Consider the following 12,467-nt stretch of genomic DNA (forward strand, 5'->3'; position numbering starts at 1 on the left):
GTCTGTTTATGTAGAACATGCATGCTAAATTGTCTGTGAGAATGCGTATGGTCTTGTTTCTGATCATGGGTACGAAGTTCGTGCATGCACTGCGAATGGCTCTTAGTTCTAGTAGATATATGTGAAGTCAGGCTTCTGTGGGGAACCAATGGCCCTGAGCAGAGTGTGAGTTCAGATGTGCTCCCTATCCTATGAGGGACGCATCCATCAATAGTCAATGTAGGAGGGGTTTGGTTGAAAGGCACTCCTAGGCATATGTTATGTGGTTGTGTCCACCAGGATAGCGAGTCTTTTACTTTGTTTGGCATCGTGAGGCATTTATTTATACTGTGCCTTCATGGGGAATTAGTTGTGTGGAGCCACACTTGTAGGGTTCGCATATGTAACCCCGCGTGTTGGATGATTAAAGTCGATGCGGCCATGTGGCCCAGTAATTGCAGGCAAGTGCTGGCTGTTACTTGGGGACTGTTCAGGGATGTGGAAATCAGATTAGTTAGAATTAGAAAGTGTTGCCTTGGTAAAGATGCTGTTGCCTCGGGTGTACTGAGAGAAGCGCCAATGAATTCCAGTTCCTGTACTGGTGTGAGGGTTGACTTTTGTGTGTTTATTTGGAGACCTAATTGCGTAAAGAGATCTATTGTTTGTTGGAAAGCCTCTATTGCAGGGGTTCTCAAACTGGGGGTCGTGATCCCTCAGGGGGGTCACGAGGTTATTAAGTAGGGGTCGCAGTCAGCCTCCACCCCAAACCCTGCTTCACCACCAGCATTTGTAACAGTGTTAAATATAAAAAATGTGTATTAGTTTATGGGCAGGGGGGCACACTCAGAGGATTGCTGCGTGAAAGGGGTCACCAATGCAAAAGTTTGAGAACTACTGCTCTATTGCCGCTGGTTGATTCGCTGCTTTCAGTAGGCATCCAGATATGGAAATATCAGGATTCCTTTCTTGCGGAGGTGTGCAGCGACTACTGTGAGTACCTTTGAGAAGACTTGGGGAACAGTGGACAGACTGAAGGGCAGGACGTGATCTGGTCCGAGAGCAAAATCGGAGAAACCTCTGATGTGATGGGTGAATCGTTATGTGAAAGTATGCATCCTGGAGGTCAAGGGCTGAGAGGCAGTCCCCTCTTTCTAACACTGGGATAATGGTGGCCAGCGTTACCATCTTTAAATGCTGGTTTCTGACAAATTTGTTGAGCCATTGGAGATCGAGAATAGGCCTCCATCATCCTGGTTTTTTCTGTCTAAGGAAGTAGTTTGAGTAGAAACCCATCCCTCTGTATTTTGTTGGTACCAGTTCTACTGCTCCTAGATGGATGAGGTGGGTTACCTCCTGCTGCAGTAGATCTTCATGAGAGGGGTCCCTGAAGAGAGATGGGAAGGGAGGATGGGTAGTGGGATTGGAAGTAAAAGGGATGGAGTATCCAATTTCAATTATCTCGAGCACTCATCTGCCTGTAGTGATGGATTTTGCCAGACTGAGTAGTAGGCAGTTAAACGGTCTCTGAATGGCTAGGAGATGGTAGGAGTTCTCAGCGCTGAAAGATGAGGGGGTCTTGGGCCCTCAACCAGCGTCTCAAACTTGCTGCTTGGCGGATGGTTGATGAGACATGGTAGATTGATTTGACAGTTGTTGTCTCCTTTGGGACTGTTGTTTCCGGGCTTGTGGCTCATATTGCCTATGTGTCTGTACATATGGTGTGGACAGGAATACCTTCCTTGTTTTCTCTTTCCCCTAGGAGTATAGATAGCCAGGGACTTCAGAATCGCCCTCAAGCCCTTGAGGGTGTGCAGAGATTTGTCTGTATTGGTTACGAAGAGTTTGGGCCCTTCAAATGGCAGGTCATCCACTGTTGCTTGCACTTCTTTGGGGAAGCCAGAGAAATGTAGCCAGGATGCCCTTCTCATTACAATTGCGGTGGGTGTAGATCATGTTGCTGTATCTGCAGAATATTGGGCAAATTGCAATGCCATCCTGGAGATCAGTTGACCCTTGAAAATGAGTGCACCAAATTGTTTTTTTTTTCTCTTCAGGGAGAAATTCAATAAAATCTGATAGTTTGCCATAATTTGTGGGGTCCTATTTTGCTAATAATGCCTCGTAATTAAAAATTCTAAGGTGAAGCATAACTGAAGAATAAGCTTTTCAGAAAAAGAGGTCAAACCTCTTCCAGTCTTCGTCATATGGGGTGGGGATATTTTGGGGATATTATTGTCTGCCCCTTTCATAAACAGCATCCACTACCAAAGAGTTTGGTGTGGGATGTGAAAAAGAAACTCTGTTCCCTTTGCAGGAACATATTATTTCCTGTCAGACCTTTTCCAGGTTGGAGTGATTGTTGCAAGGGCCTGCCAGATGTGTTTGACAGGTTCCATGATTGCATCATTCTTGGGTAAAGCGATATTAGATGATGCTGATGTTTGCAGGATGTCAACAAGCTTATGTCATGTATCCTGCACTTCCCCCAGTGAGACGTCAAGGGAATCTGCAACTCTCCTATAGAGATCCTGGAAATGTCTAAAGTCATTCCCCATGTTGGGAGGAGTTGGCATGATGGTGTCATCTGGGAATGATGAAAAAACATGGGTTGTTGCTCCGACCTCCTGGTCAGAGATTTCTTCCTGTTCTCCTGTCATCTCTTCGGGGGCTCAGATGGTCCTGGTACTGACGGCACAGGTGACTGCTGTGTACCCTCCCTGTGTGGGTTAGGAGGTTTGAGGTGGTGAGGGGGATATGCCATCCATGGGGCCCATACCACTGCTGTTCTTTGGCCCCTGAATAGTACCCCTTGTGTGGCAGGGCCAGTTTGATAGTTTTGCGGGCGGGGGAAGAGCAATGCTACGGGTTCCTCATCCTCATCATTGCTCAAAAATGGGGGAGCAGAAGTCAGTGGAATCATAGAATATCAGGGTTGGAAGGGACCTCAGGAGGTGATCTAGTCCAACCGCCTGCTCAAAGCAGGACCAATCCCCAATTAAATCATCCCAGCCAGGGCTTTGTCAAGCCTGACCTTAAAAACTTCTAAGGAAGGAGATTCTACCACCTCCCTAGGTAACGCATTCCAGTGTTTCACCACCCTCCTAGAGAAAAAGTTTTTCCTAATATCCAACCTAAACCTCCCCCACTGCAACTTGAGACCATTACTCCTTGTCCTGTCCTCTTCTACCACTGAGAATAGTCTAGAACCATCCTCTTTGGAACCACCTCTCAGGTAGTTGAAAGCAGCTATCAAATCCCCCTTCATTCTTCTCTTCTGCAGACTAAACAATCCCAGTTCCCTCAGCCTCTCCTCATAAGTCATGTGTTCCAGTCCCCTAATCATTTTTGTTGCCCTTCACTGGACTCTCTCCAATTTATCCACATCCTTCTTGTAGTGTGGGGCCCAAAACTGGACACAGTACTCCAGAAGAGGCCTCACCAATGCTGAATAGAGGGGAATGATCACGTCCCTCGACCTGCTGGCTATGCCCCTACTTATACATCCCAAAATGCCATTGGCCTTCTTGGCAACAAGGGCACATTGTTGACTCATATCCAGCTTCTCGTCCACTGTCACCCCTAGGTCCTTTTCCGCAGAACTGCTGCCTAGCCATTCGGTCCCTAGTCTGGAGTGGTGCATTGCATTCTTCCATCCTAAGTGCAGGACCCTGCACTTATCCTTGTTGAACCTCATCAGATTTCTTTTGGCCCAATCCTCCAATTTGTCTAGGTCCCTCTGTATCCTATCCCTACCTGCCACCGTATCTACCACTCCTCCTAGTTTAGTATCATCCGCAAATTTGCTGAGAGTGCAATCCACACCATCCTCCAGATCATTTATGAAGATATTGAACAAAACTGGCCCCAGGACCGACCCTTGGGACACTCCACTTGACACCGGCTGCCAACTAGACATGGAGCCATTGATCACTACCCGTTGAGCCCGACAATCTAGCCAACTTTCTACCCACCTTATAGTGCATTCATCCAACCCATACTTCTTTAACTTGCTGACAAGAATACTGTGGGAGACCGTGTCGAAAGCTTTGCTAAAGTCAAGAAACAATACATCCAATGCTTTCCCTTCATCCACAGAACCAGTAATCTCATCACAGAAGGCGATTAGATTAGTCAGGCATGACCTTCCCTTGGTGAATCCATGCTGACTGTTCCTGATCACTTTCCTCTCATGTAAGTGCTTCAGGATAGATTCCTTGAGGACCTGCTCCATGATTTTTCCAGGGACTGAGGTGAGGCTGACTGGCCTGTAGTTCCCAGGATCCTCCTCCTTCCCTTTTTTAAAGATTGGCACTACATTAGCCTTTTCCCAGTCATCCGGGACTTCCCCCGTTCGCCACGAGTTTTCAAAGATAATGGCCAATGGCTCTGCAATCACAGCCGCCAATTCCTTTATTACTCTCGGATGCAACGCATCTGGCTCCATGGACTTGTGCACGTCCAGCTTTTCTAAATAGTCCCTAACCACCTCTTTCTCCACAGAGGGCTGGCCACCTACTCCCCATGCTGTGTTGCTCAGAGCAGCAGTCTGGGAGCTGACCTTGTTCCTGAAGACAGAGGCAAAGAAAGCATTGAGTACATTAGCTTTTTCCACATCCTCTGTCACTAGGTTGCTTCCCTCATTCAGTAAGGGGCCCACACTTTCCTTGGCTTTCTTCTTGTTGCCAACATACCTGAAGAAACCCTTCTTGTTACTCTTAACATCTCTTGCTAGCTGCAGCTCCAGGTGTGATTTGGCCCTCCTGATTTCATTCCTACATGCCCGAGCAATATTTTTATACTCTTCCCTGGGCATCTGTCCAATCTTCCACTTCTCGTAAGCTTCTTTTTTATGTTTAAGATCCGCAAGGATTTCACCGTTAAGCGAAGCTGGTCTCCTGCCATATTTACTATTCTTTCGACACATCGGGATGGTTTGTCCCTGTAACCTCAATAGGGATTCCTTGAAATACAGCCAGCTCTCCTGGACTCCTTTCCCCCTCATGTTATTCCTCCAGGGGATCCTGCCCATCAGTTCCCTGAGGGAGTCGAAGTCTGCTTTCCTGAAGTCCAGGGTCCGTATTCTGCTGCTTACCTTTCTTCTCTGTGTCAGGATCCTGAACTCGACCAACTCATGGTCACTGCCTCCCAGATTCCCATCCACTTTTGCTTCCCCTACTAATTCTTCCCAGTTTGTGAACAGCAGGTCAAGAAAAGCTCCCCCCCAGTTGGCTCCTCCAGCACTTGATCCAGGAAATTGTCCCCTACATTTTCCAAAAACGTCCTGGATTGTCTATGCACCACTGTAGTGCTCTCCCAGCAGATATCAGGATGATTAAAGTCGTCCATGAGAACCAGTACGTGCCATCTAGTAGCTTCTGCGAGTTGCCAGAAGAAAGCCTCATCCACCTCATCCCCCTGGTCTGGTGGTCTATAGCAGACTCCCACCACTACATCACTCTTGTTGCTTACACTTCTGAACTTAATCCAGAGACACTCAGGTTTTTCTGCAGTTTCATACCGGAGCTCTGAGCAGTCATACTGCTCCCTTACATACAGTGCTACTCCCCCACCTTTTCTGCCCTGCCTGTCCTTCCTGAACAGTTTATAACCATCCATGACAGTACTCCAGTCATGTGAGTTATCCCACCAAGTCTCTGTTATTCCAATCACGTCATAATTCCTTGACATCACCAGGACCTCCAGTTCACCCTGCTTGTTTCCAAGGCTTTGTGTATTTGTATATAGGCACTTGAGATAACCTGCTGATTGCCCCTCATTCTCAGTATGAGGTAGGAGCCCTCCCCTCACAGACATTCCTGCCTGTGCTTCCTCCCGGTATCCCGCTTGCTCACTTACCTCAGGGCTTTGGTCTCCTTCCCCCGGTGAACCTAGTTTGAAGCCCTCCTCACTAGGTTAGCCAGCCTGCTTGCAAAGATGCTCTTCCCTCTCTTCGTTAGGTGGAGCCCGTCTCTGGAGTGGTGGGACAGCTCGGTACCGAGAGTGCTGTTGTAATCTCGGTGCAGAGAATGGGAGAGTCTGGTGTTCACATCACCTTGAAGTCTCTGGGAAGGAAGAACTGTTGTGGTGTCGACAGCCTTGGTGCCGCTGATGTGGTAACAGGGGGTACTGGCTGCTGTGGAGCTGTTGTCTCTATGGGTGCAACTGTCAATTGCACAATGCTGACAGGAAGTGAAAGCATAGGCTGCAGTTGTTTTCATATGACCGGTGCCAAGTGTCGGGACGGCTCTGCAGGTGCCGAGATATGGGGTTTCTGTTTTCCCTGGGTGCCTGCATTGGAGCTAGCTCTCTTGGAATCTTTAGCTCTCGCAGTACCAACGGTACCAGAGGGTCCTGCTATCTTGGCTGTGGAGCCTCTCGGTACTGACAAGGTCTCTTCGTTTGGGGAACGCTGTTTCTTGATCAGTTCCTGAGCTGGTGGGGACAGCATATGCTTCTTAGCCACCTTTTTATTTGGGTGGTCTATCACATGAGTCACAGACAAAGTAGAGCCCATCAGAGGCTGCAGTCAGTGAACTGTGTCTCGGGGGTGTGTGTGTTTCTGGTTCAGATGCTGGCCGCAGAGACTTCTCCATTAACAGTAGTTTAAGCTTCAAGTCTCTGACTTTCCTGGTCTGGGCTGTCAGTTTATGCAAATGAGGGCACTTTTGAGTGTGCTTCGACTCAAGCAGTGAACACGAGCCTGCCTGTCCGACACTGGGATCGATAGCCTACAGGTGAGGCAGCGTTTAAAGCCTTGAGACCCGGTCATGCCCCTGAAGGGAGAGTTTTGTCCCCCTGAAGGGAGAACCAGAAGTAATGGTTCAATGAAAACCTATTTCTATTCAGGAAACAAATAAGGGTGGTGGTTTTTTTGTTTTGTTTTGTTTTTTTTAAATAAACGGGGATAAGGAAATGAAAGGAGTTAACTATCTATAACAAAACTAGAACTAATTGGGGTATACTATGCTAACTAAGCTCTGAGGAGCTGCTGAATGCGCCGACTTGTAGCCAAGGATGGTAAAGAAGGAACTGAGGGGGAGTTGGTCGCACAGCACCAGTTAACCACCTGAGGCAGCGGGAGATGGGGACTGTGCATATGCGACCCAACCAGGTACTGCTACCACAAATCTCCACTTACAAGCGCGGGGCGCTAAACACCTAAAATGGAGCACTCACAGGGACATCATGCCAACACACTGATGCAATGTACTAGTACTTTGTTCTAACATATTAAAGTCTACCACTGGCAATATATTAACATGAAAGAAAATCACTCACTCCTTCAATAAACTCTTACCATCAAATTACCATAGAAATAAAGTTTCTTCTATTCTGGATCTTTTTCCTTAGGTTTGTGGAAAAGACAATGGCACATGCCCCATTTATGAACGGAAAAATACACACAGGAACAATCATCATTTTCCACCTCAAGGCTGCAATCCTGCATATGGAAGTCCCACTGACTTCAGACTGCTCCCATGAGTAAAATTAAGCATATATGTGATTGTAGAACCAGTACTCATCTGTATTTAGTTTGACTTTCTGAAATATAAATTCTTGTAGATTTAGATTTATTCTGGTCTTATATTAAATTATGTTTTGATTCTCCTGGATGCCAGAATATTAAAATCAGCATTGCAGTTATTACAGTGGATCAAGCTAATATAACTGAGACTACAAAGGCTCTTGCATTTTTACTGAAAACTTCACAACATTATATGGAACTGGCTGTTAGTACCTCAATGATTAAAAAAACATGAGCACTCTTGCAAATTACAGTCACAGCATTTCTTAAATCTAATTCTGCCAAAAATTTAGAGACTAGAGAATAAATATTTTCTTAAACACAAAGGACACAATCTATCATCCCTTATTTGTTCATGTCTCTGTACACGATCTGAATAACTAAGAAAAGCATTTTAATGCATTCTAAAAATCAACATGTATTCCAGATAAAAGTCAACACTGCCTCCAGCAATTCTAAACTCACAGGGAACCCAAAATTATATTTTGGATAAAGCTTTCACGAGACACTCATTTAATCACAGAAAAGAGGGAAAAGTAGAAAAAATGAGTTATAGTAAATACTTTACTCTTGCATTCTTCAAAGAAAGTCTTACTCTAACACTGTCAAATTAGTTTGAATACACTTTATTTCACGAAGTCAGACAGAAAAGGAAAGCGTAAGTTAATATAAAAAGTATCTACTTACTGTTCCAGAATTAATATACTTCTTCTTTTTTCCTTTTTTCTTTGGATTTATTACCTAGAAGGGCAGATAAAACTATTATAGATGCATCATTCATTATGCAGTTGACATAGTGAAAATTCTTAAGATTCTCTTAAGGTACGAAGTAGTATTCTTTAGATATATGACACGTTAATAGGTACATGTATGAACTGATATTCAGGAACTCTTATCGGATACTTCATAATGACTCATAACAGGACACTGGCAATTGTTAAGAGAAGACTACATTGTTGCTGTTGAACAGAGCCAGAAGAGTTTGCATACACTGCATCAAGATTTTTGACAAAAATCAGAAAAAACCCTGCATTGTTTTGTGAATTTTTACTTCCATTTCTTGCCCAACTCTAGTGCCCAGCATATTACTACAGTTTCATGTTACCTTTACATAAAGGGGACCTGAAAAGTCCAAATTTCCCACTTGTAGAAGCAACTGTAATTCATAGAATCATAGAATATTACGATTGGAAGAGACCTCAGGAGGTCATCTAGTCCAATCCCCTGCTCAAAGCAGGACCAACACCAACTAAATCATCCCAGCCAAGGCTTTGTCAAGCCAGGCCTTAAAAACCTCTAAGGATGGAGATTCCACCACCTCCCTAGGTAACCCATTCCAGTGCTTCACCACCCTCCTAGTGAAATAGTGTTTCCTAATATCCAACCTAATTCTCCCCCACTGCAACTCGAGACCACTGCTTCTTGTTCTGTCATCTACCACCACTGAGAACAGCTGAGCTCCTTCCTCTTTGGAACCCCCCTTCAGGTAATTGAAGGCTGCTATCAAATCCCCCCTCACTCCTCTCTTCTGCAGACTAAATAACCTCAGTTCCCTCAGCCTCTCCTCGTAAGTCTTGTGCCCCAGCCTCCTAATCATTTTCGTTGCCCTCCGCTGGACTCTCTCCAATTTGTCCACATCCCTTCTGTAGTGAGGGGACCAAAACTGGACACAGTACTCCAGGTGTGGCCTCACCAGTGCCGAATAGAGAGGAATAATCACTTCCCTCGATCTGCTGGCAATGCTCCTACTAATACAGCCCAATACGCCATTGGCCTTGTTGGCAACAAGGGCACACTGCTGACTCATATCGAGCTTCTCGTCCACTGTAATCCCCAGGTCATTTTCTGCAGAACTGCTGCTTAGCCACTCGGTCCCAAGGCTGCAGCAGCGCATGGGATTCTTCCTTTCTAAGTGCAGAACTCTACACTTGTCCTTGTTGAACCTCATCAGATTTCTTTTGGCCAAATGCTCTAATTTGTTTAAGTCACTCTGGACCCTATCCCTACCCTCCGGCGTATCTATCTCACCCCCCAGCTTAGAGTCATCTGCGAACTTGCTGAGGGTGCAATTCATCCCATCATCCAGTTCATTAATAAAGATGTTGAACAAAACTGGCCCCAGGAATGACCCCTGGGGCACTCTGCTTGATACCGGCTGCCAACTAGACATCGAGCTGTTGATCACTATCCGTTGAGCCCGATAATCTAGCCAGCTTTCTATACACCTTATAGTGCATTCATCCAGCCCATACTTCTTTAACTTGCTGGCAAGAATACTGTGGGAGACCATATCAAAAGCTTTGCTAAAGTCAAGATATATCACATCCACTGCTTTCCCCATATCCACAGAGCCAGTTATCTCATCATAGAAGGCAATCAGGTTGGTCAGGCATGACTTGGCCTTGGTGAATCCATGTTGACTGTTCCTGATCACTTTCCTCTCCTCCAAGTGCTTCAAAATGGATTCCTTGAGGACCTGCTCCATGATTTTGCCGAGGACTGAAGTGAGGCTGATCAGTCTGTAGTTCCCCTGGTTCTCTTTTTTTCCTTTTTAAAATATAGGCACTATATTTGCCTTTTTCCAGTTCAGTGAATTGTACATGCAAATCTTAGTATTTTCAAGTTCACCTAATTATGAATGCAGAAGGACAGACATGTGACTACTAAAACTTGGTGCCCACAGTGATTTGTAATCACAGAAAATGTGGGCATGAACTGTTTGCACAAACAGACAAGTTAGCCTTCAGCCCAGTTGAAAATGTACAGGGTTACTCCCTCGTTGCTATGGTAAGAACATGAAGGCATCCTAGAAGTAATTTTAAGAATATATTTTTCAGGATTGAGCACCATGATTTACACTTTTGCAAAATCTTTTGAACTTTCACAATGTGATTTTTCATAAGAGAAAAAATATCTATTGATTGAAACTTGAGAACTTCAGATATATTAGAAAATGCTCTGTAACAAAGCAATACATGGAGTAATAGCCTTACTTCCAGAGTTCTTTTGATCTCACCCAGTCAGCTCACCCAGAAGCACTACTGCTCATTTTTAGGTGAATCTAGTGTTCAAGTAAGCGATAGCTTAATAGTACTGGTAGAACCAGCCACAGTAAAAAATGAGGATACTATTCTACACACTTCTAAAAATGACTGTCAATTGGAAGACTATTAATGAGTCAAACTGTTGTCTTTTATGGATGTGAGTAAATGCCCAACAGGGACTTGCAACCTTCAAAGAATGGGTAAACTAGTTTGGTTAAAATAAGAATTAATACAAAATTATCACTCATGCATTAAAATAAACAAAGCAAATTTGTTTGCTTGAATAAAAATTTCAAGATTTGGCACAGTCCTTCCCTTGGTTTTATATAACAGAACCATCAAACTAGATAACAATGCAGTCACAATATTTGTATAATGTGGCATAAAGCATAGGTATATGCTGCAGTTATAGTGTGACATGTAGGAAACCAGCAGCAAATACAATCTATAAACTACATATTTAAAAAGCTACATTTTAAAACCATGTTAAGGTTGAAAAATCAAGCACTCTAAGGTAGGAAATGCCAGAATTAAAGTTGCCTGTGTAAGCAATATGATGCAGTCTTTACATTAATTTAGATCACATACAGTAACTAGAGCCTATATTATAATGTTCATTTAGCACATAGGATGGATGGTACCTACAGAATGATCAGCTATTCAATAGTTCTTTTTATCCTCATAATTCAATGTATGAGCCATGCCTTATTTACAGCACTCCATTCAACCCTGCTCCAAAACCAGAGGTGTTAACTTCCTCAGTGGGCTTTTCCTTGGCACTCATCACAAATGTCTGAGTGCCTCCAAAATGTTAATGAATTTATATTCACAAGACCCTTGCTATGTAAGTTAGTATTATTATTCACATTTTACAGATGGGGAACTGATGCAGAGACACATTAATGTCAAAAGTGTACATTAATTTTGGGCACCCAATTTGAGATACCTCTGGTCTGATTTTTCATAGTATTTGTTCAGTGCACAAATCTGAGTGACTTCAGTTGCAGCTGAGAATTTCCACACTTCTGCAAATCAGGCCCCAGGTCTCACATTCCCCTACCCCACTATTCTCTTTGCCCCAGTCCTCTCCACTCCTGTCCCACTGTCCCAGTTTCCTGGCTCATCAACTCCAGACCCAGCTCCTAGGTCTGTCCTTAGGGGTGGGGCACATGGACGACTGCCCAGGGCACCGTGGTCAGGGGGCACTCTGCAGAGTGCTGAAAACTTGCAGAGGAAACGCAGGGGCTGAACAGCTGATCACGGCGGGCAGGAAGCACTGGGTGGAGCTGATCGACAGGGCCCACCAGCGTGCGGGAGGGCTGCGGGGCAGGAGCTGATCCGCAGGGCTGCCGGTGGGTGCTGAGCGACACCACATGAGGAGGGGAGTACAGGAATTAAGGGTTGCAGACCGTGGTTGAGAAGAAAGGGGCACAGTGCAAGGATTGGGGTGCAGGAAGGGAGTGCAGGTATTTTACAAATATTTTTGGACATACATCTCAGATTAGATGCCTGGAATCACACACTATTTTATCAGTGATTATTATCTTTCAGCCTCTCTGCACTGAGTCTATCACCCCCTCTGTCTGCCTGGGGTGTCTCCTTCCCAAATATTTGATCCTGAAACCTTTATGCTGCAAGGAGTCCTTACTCATACACTTAATCCCACTGAACTCATGAACTCATCTGTTCCCAGCTCCTGCTGTAGCTCAGCAGCTCAGAGTTTTGGAACAGCACTACATCTGTGTTGATTTGTCTGTAAACATTTTAATGTTTTGCTGCTGCCGCCAGGAAGAATAAAGAACGAGTCTATGTTCTACCATGCAGTCTTTGTATCCTGAAGGAAAATCACATATGCCAGACTCCTGTTGGCTATATATATATAGCACATTTTGTGAGAGATAAAGCACGTTTTCTTGCCG

At 44.8% G+C, this 12,467-nt stretch overlaps 1 protein-coding gene across 7 annotated transcripts in view; it reads right to left on the reverse strand.

The window, feature by feature from the left end:
• CPNE8 (copine 8) overlaps positions 1-12,467 on the reverse strand; it is a 290,234-nt gene that overhangs the window by 132,347 nt on the left and 145,420 nt on the right. For all 7 annotated transcript variants that reach the window (XR_007354651.2, XR_007354650.2, XR_007354652.2 and 4 more), the window contains exon 12: positions 8,192-8,245. Coding sequence is in view for 4 of the 7 variants with exons in the window: in XM_048836289.2 (XP_048692246.1) it covers positions 8,192-8,245 (54 nt within the window). In the remaining 3 variants the exon portion in view is untranslated. The remainder of the gene's footprint in view (positions 1-8,191; positions 8,246-12,467) is intronic.

The sequence above is a fragment of the Caretta caretta genome, chromosome 1 (genome assembly GCF_965140235.1).
Source record: "Caretta caretta isolate rCarCar2 chromosome 1, rCarCar1.hap1, whole genome shotgun sequence".
Classification (NCBI taxonomy): Eukaryota; Metazoa; Chordata; order Testudines; family Cheloniidae; genus Caretta; species Caretta caretta.